Source organism: Zootermopsis nevadensis, unplaced genomic scaffold, assembly GCF_977971745.1.
Source record: "Zootermopsis nevadensis isolate Lab colony 2312 unplaced genomic scaffold, Znev_1.0 Znev_ptg000002l, whole genome shotgun sequence".
NCBI lineage: Eukaryota > Metazoa > Arthropoda > Insecta > Blattodea > Termopsidae > Zootermopsis > Zootermopsis nevadensis.
Window position 1 is genome coordinate 23,364,671 of NW_028259134.1, and position 12,599 is coordinate 23,377,269.

At 39.7% G+C, this 12,599-nt stretch overlaps 1 protein-coding gene across 2 annotated transcripts; it reads right to left on the reverse strand.

Annotated features, from left to right (window-relative positions):
• Positions 1-473: 473 nt before the first annotated feature.
• On the reverse strand, positions 474-12,197 carry LOC110840394 (organic solute transporter alpha-like protein). 2 transcript variants are annotated; one of them, XM_022085393.2, is made up of 6 exons: positions 11,643-12,197; positions 5,256-5,407; positions 4,114-4,349; positions 3,872-3,968; positions 3,209-3,461; positions 474-1,997 (listed from the first exon to the last, which is right to left on the reverse strand). In XM_022085393.2, the coding sequence occupies exons 1-6, from the start codon at positions 11,833-11,835 to the stop codon at positions 1,813-1,815; spliced, it is 1,116 nt and encodes a 371-aa protein (XP_021941085.2). In that variant the 5' UTR covers positions 11,836-12,197; the 3' UTR covers positions 474-1,812. The 2 variants fall into 2 exon arrangements, with proteins under 2 accessions (XP_021941085.2, XP_021941086.2); XM_022085394.2 differs by lacking the exon at positions 11,643-12,197 and adding an exon at positions 6,002-6,283.
• Between the last annotated feature and the right edge of the window lie 402 nt (positions 12,198-12,599).

Genomic DNA, 12,599 nt, shown 5'->3' on the forward strand with positions numbered 1-12,599 from the left:
ATCCAGACTGTTTTCCGACCCACCAAGCCTCCTATCAAATGGGTACCGGGTCCTTTCCTTGGGGGTAAAGGGTGGCTGGGGTGATGCTGACCACTCACCCCATCTAATGTTGAGGTCAAGAATTAGTAGGAGCTATACACCCCCCCACCCCATCCCCCCAACATGGTATGTAGTGGGACAGCTTTACATTTTAATCTTTTAACCAATTAAAATGCAAGTAACTAAGAAAATATGTGCGCATGCACATCACCTGGGAAAAGATACCCATTTCATTGCAAATGCAGGTAGGTAATACCACATAATACATAAGTAATAGTCGTGTAAGAACTGCGCAGGATATTTTTAGCAGGAATGGACCGAGAAGGAAGTGGTAGTCCTGTATTTGAAGGATCTGTCCTTATATTCGTTGGGAGAATCTGAAAAAAATCACAAAGGACCTCTGTTACAATAATTGGGGTAACAAAGCGCAGAGCTTCTGCATACAAGTTTGTTTATTGAGTTTCTGCAAGATGATGTTTGGGCACTGCAATGGAAACGTACTTAAGAATAATTGATAATAAAACTATGACCTAAAAGGAAACTTGATTAGTTCAGTGTGTAACAAACATGAATTTGAAAACTAAACGTACGGTCATAAAATTTACATATGAATGTGAAAATATTCATGAACTAATTGCTCTTAAGTCGGATACTAGTAAATACACTGTACCAAAATATATTTCGCATGACATTAAAGAACCAAAGAAGGCGATACATTATTATAATCATCCCAAATGGATTTTGATGCAATTTACATACAAGTATGAACTTGGTTGTATTTCTGGAATGTATGCTGGCAGTAATACGTTAACTCGTAATTTGTGCAAAGGGGAAAAAGTACATGTTAACCTCTTAATTCTTACATCCCCAAATGCCACGATGCTTTAACTCCCTTTACTGATCTTTGTGTCATGTTATGTCCTGCGGTGAATTTGCAGATGCACGATGAGCGTTGGAACAAGCGTCCGCTTACCTATGCAAAAAGTGGTTCTACGGGAAACCGAAGGAGAGGACTGTAGTGTGAATTTCAGATGTTATAGAGACACTATTTATGAACTTGTAAATGAATTAAGAAAAGCTCGTTACAAAACAAAAAGTACCCATATTTAAATTGTGGGTGCTCATTGATGAGTATCATCCATTTCTTCACACAAGAGATATTCAGCAGTTAGCCGAACCCTTGAAAATAATCTCACTGCGTACTGAGTATTATTAAATTTTCTTCCAGTTTTTGAAGTATCACATTTAAATTATGAACCTTGGCTGCACCCAGCACGATAACACAGAGATTTAAGTGGCTGATTGGGCCTAGCGATAGAACCAAAATGCTTCACACAATTAACAACAAAATTAAAGACTTTAACATAAAGAATACACAAAATAATATCTCAGTTCAAGAATCCTTTTTGGCCACCATCTCCTATTCAGCTGTTCAATTCATATATTACAAGACTAAACCGAGGCAATTTATCAACTAATTACTTTACTACTTATAGTCGCTTAAATGCATATTTAAGCCATATACTGGCTTCAGGATACAGTAAAACTGAACCAGGCTAAGGTTACTGATTACTTTGCCACACGTAATTTTTTAGAAACAGAAATTGATTTTGTCGTTGTTGGAATTGTCTGTTTCGACTCTTAACGCAGCGATGTAAGTGTGAAGTTTAAGTAATTATATAAGTAGCCATGGTTACACTTTCTTATGTCTCGTGGTAACTGAGTCAGTCAGGATACTGAATTAACTCCGCAGACTCAGCAGTACTGGTCCAATTATTTCAGTGATTTGTCTTTCGGCAGTTTTTGTATCATATTGTAATATTTGTCAGTAAAGACGTAGACTTCCTGTGGCTGAGGAACTTCTGTGAGGCCAATGTCCGGCAACTCTTTCTTGTAAAGGAGGCGAGCAATGATACCGAGAATCACCATCTCGCCCAACATTGCCGAGTTGTAGATCACTGGAAACAAAATTGTATCTTTATTGCAGAATCAGTGCTCATAAAGTTCTTTTGTTATAAATAAATATTGGTAACTATCTTTGAACAATGATTTGTGTTCCAATAATTTACATATTTAAGATTCGTTTCAAACTGTATCTATAACATTAACATGTGAATGTAAAGAGAATATTTCTCCCAGCATGAGTAGAAATGGAAGACTTTCTAAGGTTACAGGTATAAGTTTCGTATTCAAGAAACAATGAGATTTGAACACAGGAGCACCCAGAAATAAAATTCCTTGTACTCAGTATACTGAAACTGCCTATGAAGTCCATCAATTTATCATTTTAAGTAATATGTAAGCTCCACACATAGATTGTTTCACATCAACATAACCTAAAAAAACTCACAGCACGTGAAAGTTCGGCTTCTCCTGTGATAAGATTTTCATCTTTACTACAGTCTCTGAAAACATCAGAGAGAATTTATCCTGGCAAACCAGCAATCTGTGGTGACCATGCACTCAGAGAACAAACCAAGTCTAACCATAAATGACACTTATTCACACATCATCGAGGAAACCGTTTAAGTAATGAGACAGTCTCAGAAGACAGATACAGGCTGACTGGTGAGTAATGTTTTTTAGAAAATTCATAAAATTTTATTCAAGCTTCATGTAAAGTAAAGTTTATAATAGTGGCCAATACGAACTAAAATCAAAATAAGATTTGTCTCAGTTATTGGGTTAGACTCACCAAATACCATCAAATTCCATTTTTCACTGTGAAACGTAAAACAATGGATTCACTCTGTACAAAGAATGTTTGTGATTCTCGTGTGAGTGAAAATGGCTGTTGTGGTCTTACCTTGAAATTGTTAGTGATAGTATACTTTCAAATTCTACCAACCAATAATAATGTACCAGTTACACGTAATTGGTTGTCTGTTGGGTACCCCAATATCTAAGTTTGTCGTAGCATTAATAATCCAGGGGTATCTTTAATGTGTGTGAACAGTATCTCCGGAACATTACAGGTACTTTCATGGACATAAATGGAATATTTACGAACCAGACTAACGAAAGTTAGGTCGGTGCCCCGTTGATACATGGGGCATCTCAAAATTCATGATTCACAATAATTCTGCTCATGAACACTACATAACCAGCGAAACTGAAGAAATGTTATTAAATAACCCAACAACCCGCATATCGCGCTGCTGAAACTTACAATTTGCATACACAGCAGGGGTGATGGGGGGCTCGCATGCTATGAGGCCGCCCCATACGACTATGCGAGCAGTGAGTGCCTGGAATTTGGCAAGCAACAGCACCATCTGGAGTACCATGAACTTGGCCTGTAATTGGTGATCCTTGAGAACCTCACTCAGCATTTTGATAGTCATACTTATGCCCCAAACGCCAAACAGTATCGACAAGATGACAACTGGTTGCAGATACATGTAGTTGACCTCATACAGGCTCTGTACAAATACATTTCACTTTGAGTTTCAAGTTACCACAGACCAGGATTAATTAACCTTATTTTAGGGTTATTAACCTAACAGCCAGTTTCAATGAATACGGCACATCCAATCAAATCCAAAGCACTACATATATGCAGTAATCAAAGTCGAATGGATTCATTAATTTATGACAACATACTTCCAACTTTATAAACTTTGTTTTCGAATTTTTTTTTAAAATAAGGTTAGTTTTAATTTTGCTGAATTTACAGATCAATTTTAATAAACTTTTAACTTTGTCAACTTCTCATTACTAGCCAAATGGATAGACAAATATGAGGTCATTTAAGAAAAATCTACTAAGTCAGAGCTGACTTCGACATAATATTTGGAGGGCAGTAGAATGTTGGCAACCATGCTAAGTTTACCTCTTCCTCAGCCCACATGACCAGCAGAACCATGTATACCAACCCCTGAACAATTGGCAACTGCAGAATCAATAATCGAAGGTACCGAACATGTTTCCTGCAATAAGAAATCAAAATCTTATATTTTTTTTGGCGCCTGTGTTTAGTAACAATTTTTTTTGTAGATAAACATGTCCTGAGACAGTTCAAACCAGTTTAAATTCACATAATCTGTTTCCTTATAAAAATTTCTTCACACGTACTTGTCTACGGTCAAGAAGGGCAGACAGCAGCAGGGGTAGCAACAGCAAGGGGCAACCCGCGGGTTCAGAGAATTGGGTTTCACCCTTCGAATGAGTTCGGCTTCCCCTCCGCAGTATGCAACCAGCAAGCAGAACAGCTGATACAACGCGGCCATGAACACGCCTTGAGTGACGGCCTCGGCCAGCAGTTGCGCCCTAGGGACGACGATTGCGCAGTACGTGGCCACGGCTACCACCTGTAACTTGCACAGCATTTTAGACTCACTTCTGTTAAAATCTCTAACTCCTTTGTTAGTTACTCAGACGACTACTCAACTCCATGGCACGGGGTCTTGAGCAGGTGAGGTCAACAATTTCTAGGTTACGGCAATCAACATCGTTACGAGGGTTGCCATGGAGACAGTCATGAGTCAGCTGAATTCTGTCAACACCTTCATGTATTAAAATCCACTTTACTTTTGTACTCCCATCTGTTCCCATGTCTCCCTAGTGGACTTTTTCCTCGAGTTTCTCACAAATATTTTGCATACATTTCTTATACGAGGTGCGATCGGAAAGTTTCCAGACTGCGCGTACAAAAACCCGTACACTTATCTCAGGTATTAAATTCACCCATCACCCTCGAAGTAGTTCCCCTGGGAGTGACAAAGAAAGATTTCCAGGGATGCTTCCAGGCTTGGCAGCGGCGCTGGGATCGTTGTGTTCACTCCCAGGGGAACTACTTCGAGGGTGATGGATGAATTTAATACCTGAGATAAGTGTACGGGTTTTTATACGCGCAGTCTGGAAACCTTCCGATCGCACCTCGTATATGTATTCTTCATAAAATGGTGGGGAGTTGAGGGGGAGGGGGAAGATAAAATTATTTCTTGTAGCTGTGTTTTGAGACCCCCAGCATACAAAAATAAAGCAGATTTGCGATATAAAGTTTGTGAAGATGTGAAATGTAGTCAGATGACTCAGGAGTGATGCGAGGTTTAGCAATTTTAAGACTTCTCCTCCAGTGGCTACATCAGAATTGTTAATCATCGTAAAATATTTGGTGCAGAGCCTGAAATGTTACGTGCCCTCTTCTGTTATTACGCGGTCTCTCATCGGGGCTTTGCGTTATGTAGTAAGCTGTGACCTCACGTGTAACTCACCGGGTAAACACTCAGCACAAACGCGGAGTGCGTCTTGACTAGAGGAGGCGCGTTCTTCATGATGTGATGCAGGGTGTCTACATATAGGAGCAATATGAACAGGACAGACGCACCGCCTACTGTAAACAGCGTGATGCCTAACACATTGATCGCTGAAACAAGCACATCTATTAGAAGCCATTGCTCAAGAGTTCAGTGGTCCAGTGACGCCGTGAAGACGTATGGGAGGGCGGAGGTTAAACTCCACGCATTCTTGACATCAGCATCGGTGGTCAGTTCCAAACCCGGTACTAAAGAAACAATCTGATTTACTGAGAACAACATCAAATGAACCTGAAAACCATAAAAAAAATTTAAGAAATAAAATTTGCTGTCGCATTTGCATTCCGTCATATTTTGGGAACTAGAAACTGCCTGCAGAATATCGTGTATCAATTATGATAATGAAATTCGTGTACATATAAGATTTGAGTTTTTCACGGTGGTGAGGATGATGTGATAATGTCCTGGGTTTTAGCGCCGTGTAGACTATTCTATAGATGTCAACGTTTCGGATATATATATTGCCTCCATCGTCAAGGCTTAAAATGTTTTAAAAAAAAATTGGTACATTTAAGTTCATTCCCTGACAGTTACTTAACTCGCTTCAGAATACTCCCCACTCCACCCCCTCCCCACAAGCTGGCTCTCAACTCTCCTCCGCCCGCTAATGCGGTGTTGTATATCTTTCAGGAGCCGCGTCTTACCCGACTCCTCCATTCTCCGTAGTCCGTGGACTTCGCTTCAGCTACGTCTTGATTCACGTTTCATGTTGAACTAACACGTGGAGCCGTTCCTTTGAGATTTACAACTAACACCACCCGAGACCGCGGATTAACTAATGCGACGACGATTATGTGATCGCGCCTTGAACACAGCGACCGCTGAGAATATTTCCGGTGTGTCGTAATGCAAACACAAAATGTGATCTGCTAACCAACCAACGGAGAAACTGACACACACACACACACACAGAATATCCCAACAAAAAAATAATTCACTTGTTGACAAGTTCTTTTTCTTTAATCTAAATAACTTTCATTTTGTAAGACTTGAGGTTCTCACAGCAGTGAGTATGAAGATTTCTGTCTTCTGGGTTATTGCGCTGTGTAGTCTGGTCGATGTTAACCAACGTTTCAGAGGTCATACTGCCTCCGTCATCAGGGCGATGAATATGCCATATGGCATATTCATGAATATGCCATATGGCATATTCATCGCCCTGATGACGGAGGCAGTATGACCTCTGAAACGTTGGTTAACATCGACCAGACTACACAGCGCAATAACCCAGAAGACAGAAATCTTCAACTTTCATTTTGACTGCAAATAATATTCTAATAAAAATCTAAATTTACAACGCTTGAAAGACATATGAAGGATGTCTGTTAGTAGGCGTTTATAACACAAAATGTAGGTTAAGGCGAGAATTATTAATTCCTTCCCGCACGCAGTCACAACATAAGGCCATAAGCTAACAATCAATTAATCAAAAACTATTTATAGTAAACGCATTATCAAAACGGTAATTACAAAATAATTAAATATGTATAGACTATCCATGTAGATCTTTGTCCTTTGTGTTCTACAAAAATTTAGGAACATGCTGTTGAAGATCAAATATGAATTATTCCTATGTAAAATTTTCTCTTCAAGAAATTGTCCTTGTTTATGACACACAATGAAAATGGTAAGATTCAGTACAGGAAGTTACACTTTTCTTTAAATAATTTATGGATTACGTAAACCATATTCTGTCGATAGGAACTGAAATTAAAACGGAACATTTTATTTGTTTTCGAACTTAGAAACCTCCATACAAGGTGCGACACAAGTAGGTTACAAGGGCAGCTGATTACAACAGTCTACACTAATTTTAATTATGGTTCGCTGTACAGACACGTTTTAATAATTTCATGATTAGTGTTATTAAAACAGTTTAACCCTTTAAAGTCGAAGCTCGTCTGAATAATATTAAAAAATCCAGTCCGTACCGCGAAGAAAACACAGCACTTCACCATTACAAAGATCAACTGATTAACGCTGTTTAAGGAAATAATACGACTAAAACGCTAATTAACCTTTGGAGCCGAAGCTCTTTCAAATGAAACTTAAGAATCCAGTCCGTACCGCGAAGAAAACACTACACTTCACCATTACAAAGATCAACTGGTTAACCTTGTTTAAGGAAATAATACGACTAAAACGCTAATTAACCTTTGGAGCCGAAGCTCTTTTAAATGAAACTTAAGAATCCAGTCCGTACCGTGAAGAAAACACTACACTTCACCAATACAAAGATCAACTGATTAACGCTGTTTAAGGAAATAATCGCTGTTTATAATCAGATTCACACGAAACACGCAGATACATTTTGTGGACAAAGCGCAGAGATACTTGATTTTAAAGTATGTGGTATATATATTTACCACTGGGCATTAAACTGTAGCCGTGAAATCTAGAGATTAATTACAAGTCAACACACGAGCCAGAAACTGGCGTTGAAATGATGGCGCCAATTTCCGCTAGAAATCACTGTCAGGTCACGTAAGTTCCCTCTACAGAAAGTGAGTTCCAAGCTCATGCACCTTGGACGCAATGAATCGATTATTCATTATATTATATTATGCTTGACATTGTCTAGTCTGGTATATTTTATAAACATTTAATAATTTTAAAACAAAATACTTAAAAGAATGTTTGTAAAAACAGAAAATCAAAGCACGAGTAGCTTCAGGGCGGTTAAATTCAACAGTGGCACTGAGACATTTATGAAAATTAAAACAGTATTAATTATACGTACCACCTGCTTTGATATTAAATAACTCTGCATTTCTTAACACGATGTATTTGTGGCTTTCTTAGGGTTTTTTTTCAAAATAAACAGCTACTATTTCAGAAAACTGCGTACTCACAGTTCAAAGCAATAAAATGTAATCCTAGTTTTTCACCCACGACAGATTCATAATAAGTTAAGTAATACTTAAAACGTTACTTTTAAAATAAAGTTCTGTGTCGCAGAGTGTGTCTTGTTGAACAACGCAAACTCTAGACAACGAGAGACAATGCTGTGCTTTGATCTTTATCTTGTTTCAACACCAATATCACGCCAAACTGCGAAACCAAGTGGTTAGCATTCCCGCTTCCACAAATTCAAATTTCAACCCGGAGACCGAGACTGACAAGTTTCATAAAAAATCTTCCGTGTTGGTCGGTTATCATTTCCTGACGTTGAAGTATTTTCGACCTTGCGTGAAATGATTTATAAACATTTATGTCGTTATAACCGTTGTCAAGGCAATGCTATTAAAGGAGAATTACTAAGTATATTTATTATAACCTCACTTTTAGACTGTGTCAGAGATTACAGTACATCAGTCGTATTATATTATTTAATTCTGCGAAGATTAGTAATAATTTTGAGTTATGCGTGTTGCATAAAATATAATTTTCAAAGTATTGCCTTAGATTGTCCCGTCATTGTCGAAAGGCAATTGTCAAATTTTAATAAACTGTCACGAAGTTTGAATGAACTGTCCTTAGTTATAACCTGGCGGACCGCGAGTGGAAAATAAAGGTTAATAAATACCGCCCTGCCCTGAAGATGTCACCTGGAGTCAAGCGACGAATTCTGCAGTTACGTGCGTACGTATGTCTTAACACGGAACATGAATGACGAGAAAGTGAAAGTATTGTACTTCGCAGTGTTACAGCACCTTCTTCCGCCAGTGAATAAGGCGATTGGAGAGAAAGTTGGGTTAGGCTAACACGGCGGTATAACGCAGCCATTTACATCAAAAGACTCGCACAAAGAGAAAGCTCAGATAAAATAAAACGTGGCAAGTTCTCTGACGTAATGACTAACGTTAGTGTTTTGTCTTTACAGCCTCTGTAAAATAAAAAATGCAAACATGAGTTTGAACGTCGGCTCCAGTCTTCAAAAGGCGTATTGGGGAAATGAGGTAGACCTCCATGAATACGTTAGAATCGTTTTCAATAAATTGAATATCATTAATTCATTCGATTTCAAAAATGATTTGTAGGTCTTACCGAGGCCCACGGAGGTTACTTTAGAAACTTAGTTACTACCTGATGACAACTTTTGCAGATTTATCAATTAGCTTCTGTTAATCAGTTTCGGATTTTGTTTCTGTTTTGGTCCTTTGGCCTGAGGGCCTGGAGACGTCTAGAACGATCTTAAATCCCTTTTGCTCGAATATTGCCAAAATATTATTTCAGTCCGTACCGCGAAGAAAACACAACACTTCATCATTACAAAGATCAGCTGGTTAACGCTGTTTAAGGAAATAATACGACTAAAACGCTAATTAACCTTTGGAGCCGAAGCTCTTTCAAATGAAACTTAAGAATTCAGTCCGTACCGCGAAGAAAACACTACACTCCACCATTACAAAGATCAACTGGTTAACCTTGTTTAAGGAAATAATACGACTAAAACGCTAATTAACCTTTGGAGCCGAAGCTCTTTCAAATGAAACTTAAGAATTCAGTCCGTACCGCGAAGAAAACACTACACTCCACCATTACAAAGATCAACTGGTTAACCTTGTTTAAGGAAATAATACGACTAAAACGCTAATTAACCTTTGGAGCCGAAGCTCTTTCAAATGAAACTTAAGAATTCAGTCCGTACCGCGAAGAAAACACTACACTCCACCATTACAAAGATCAACTGGTTAACCTTGTTTAAGGAAATAATACGACTAAAACGCTAATTAACCTTTGGAGCCGAAGCTCTTTCAAATGAAACTTAAGAATTCAGTCCGTACCGCGAAGAAAACACTACACTCCACCATTACAAAGATCAACTGGTTAACCTTGTTTAAGGAAATAATCGCTGCTTTCGGCTCCTGTTCCTCTCAACACAACTTGCACTACGTTTGTGTTGCGTGCAGTCTAACCTAACGCCTTCCAGAAAGGTTTCACAGAAAACTGAAGCCCACATTTCGTCATCCTACAATTTTGCCCAGCTGTTATCCTCGGCATCGAACATCCAAATCCTTGTATTTGTGCCCCACTGGACCTCGCGGGTTACCACGTCATCACAAACCCCCCTCCCCCCCACAAATGCCAGGGGACAGCCTTAAACTGGGCCAAGACTACTTCCTTTCAGATCCCCTCCCATTCACTAATCGTCCTACCATTCGACATCGTCATAAAATAAACCACGAGAACGTAAAATTCGCGTTCCAGCCGTCTTAACCCCACGTGTTACTTTGTTACAAAACTGTCAGAATCTACGGACGGAAAATTTGTTTGTTTCGTCAAGGCTGGAACTTCCTTCTGGATCATGAAGGACGATGAGCGCACTCACTATCCTGCAAATCCGCGTAGAGAGGCTGAGTAAAACCAAGAGACGTCACTCGGCGTACATCGTGCCCCCCCCCCCCTGAACACACAACTAACACTAAATTTATAAACACTGTATGCGTTAGTGGTGATCCCTCTGTGTCCCCTCGTCTATTTAACGATGCTTTGTCAATCTGCAAGATTTTATACCGTCGAAAAGAGAACTGCTATGGATGATGAATTGGGGAAAAAATCTGAAAGGAAGTATTCGTGGTACTAACCTAACATAACCTATCCGGAGGGACTGAGGAAAAAATTGCTTTCGAGCCGAGAATCAAACCCGAGACCTTTTGAATTCGAAACAGGGGGTGATAACCTCAAGTTTGGCAACTAATATATATCGTTGTGAACCGAAGTTGCAACGCGTAGAGATAAAAAAAATGTAACAAATGTCCGACATTTTGAGTCAGAAAAAATGTCTGCACTGTCATCAGAAAGCAATGACGTCAGATGACTGCAATTTTGCTAGACAAAGGTACTGCATTGTTATTCGGTGGTCTTTCAACCGGCAGGTGGAAGTCCTCTCTCTCTTTCGAGGTCCTTCTCGAGACGTGTCGTGAACCCCTTAGCTCGTCACGTGTCTGAAACACAACTCGACGACACCCTATGAAGAGATTAACCCTTTCTGTCCTCACATCATAACCGAGCATCGCCAAGGTCAATTACATACACTCGTTATTCCCACAGCCAAAATGTAACACGCATTACTTATACAGTCAGTGAAATAAGTCAGGGGGCACAATTATCTCCCAGCAGAGACTCCTCTGGGGTCCTCCACCTCATCCCATGTACCGTGTCCTCATTCAGAATGCGTGGAACTTAACCTCCAACAGCCATACGCATTTCCACGGCGTTGGCTTAACAAACCAAACAAATAAAAATAATACTTAAATCCTTAGCTTATTCAGAACGGTCATTCTAAGCGACAAATCTCGTGAGTAACGTCTAACGGGTCAGTTTAATCATGAACGTACATACCTTTGTAATATTCTTGCATTGAAGGAACTGCGTCTACCTGGCAGATCGGAGACGCGTTTACCACCCCATTTGACCCTGAAGCGTTCAGTCCTAAGATTGTTCGTATTAACGCAGTTTTTCCCAAAGTCCCGATGTGCTTCGCTGCGACCACCACCACATTATCCGACCCTTCAGAATAAGTCCCTGCCTCCATGTTGGTAAAAAAAACCCGGTCACTACTGACACAGAAATCACAATGAATTAGTCCAATGAAAATACGTCACGATGAATTCCATAGGACGCGGTGATCTAGGGACATTTAAAAGAAAAGTCCTGGTTTGATATTGACTCTGTCGGGGATAGAACTGTAACCAAATCACTTGAGAATGCACGTCGTCTTACTCGCATCTCGTATTTCGTTTCACAGAACACTGCATTCAAAAATATGTTAACCCTATTTTCTTGTATCCGTACGCGTAACACTGACTTAGTACATTCGGTTAGCACAGCGCCAGGTCTGACCGACGACTGTCTGCTACCTCAGCTGTCGTCTGATAAAACACTTTCATAAAAAACCAATTTCACCCGCAGCTCAGCGGAGGGGGAGAAATCGGTTAGTCCCTGGCGAAGGTAATCTTCATCGCATCAAAAAATATCCTCCTCCTCCTCCCCCCCCCCCCACAATCCTTCCAGTTCCGCTCTCTCGCCTTTCATAAACAGATTTTTATTTAAGACGATTTGAGGTTTTGGCGCTGTCTTCGGTGTTGTAGAACCGTGTAGTCTGCTCCGAGTTTACCGACGTTTCGGAGGTACTTGCTGCCTCCACCCATCATAATCATGGCAATGACGGATGCATACAGTGCTTACGAAACGTCAGAAAACTACGAGATGACACGGCACTATAACCCAGGATCCTTATCTATTTTATTTTAATAATTATATTCATTATTGTTATTAAAAATGTGGCTATTTTATGAC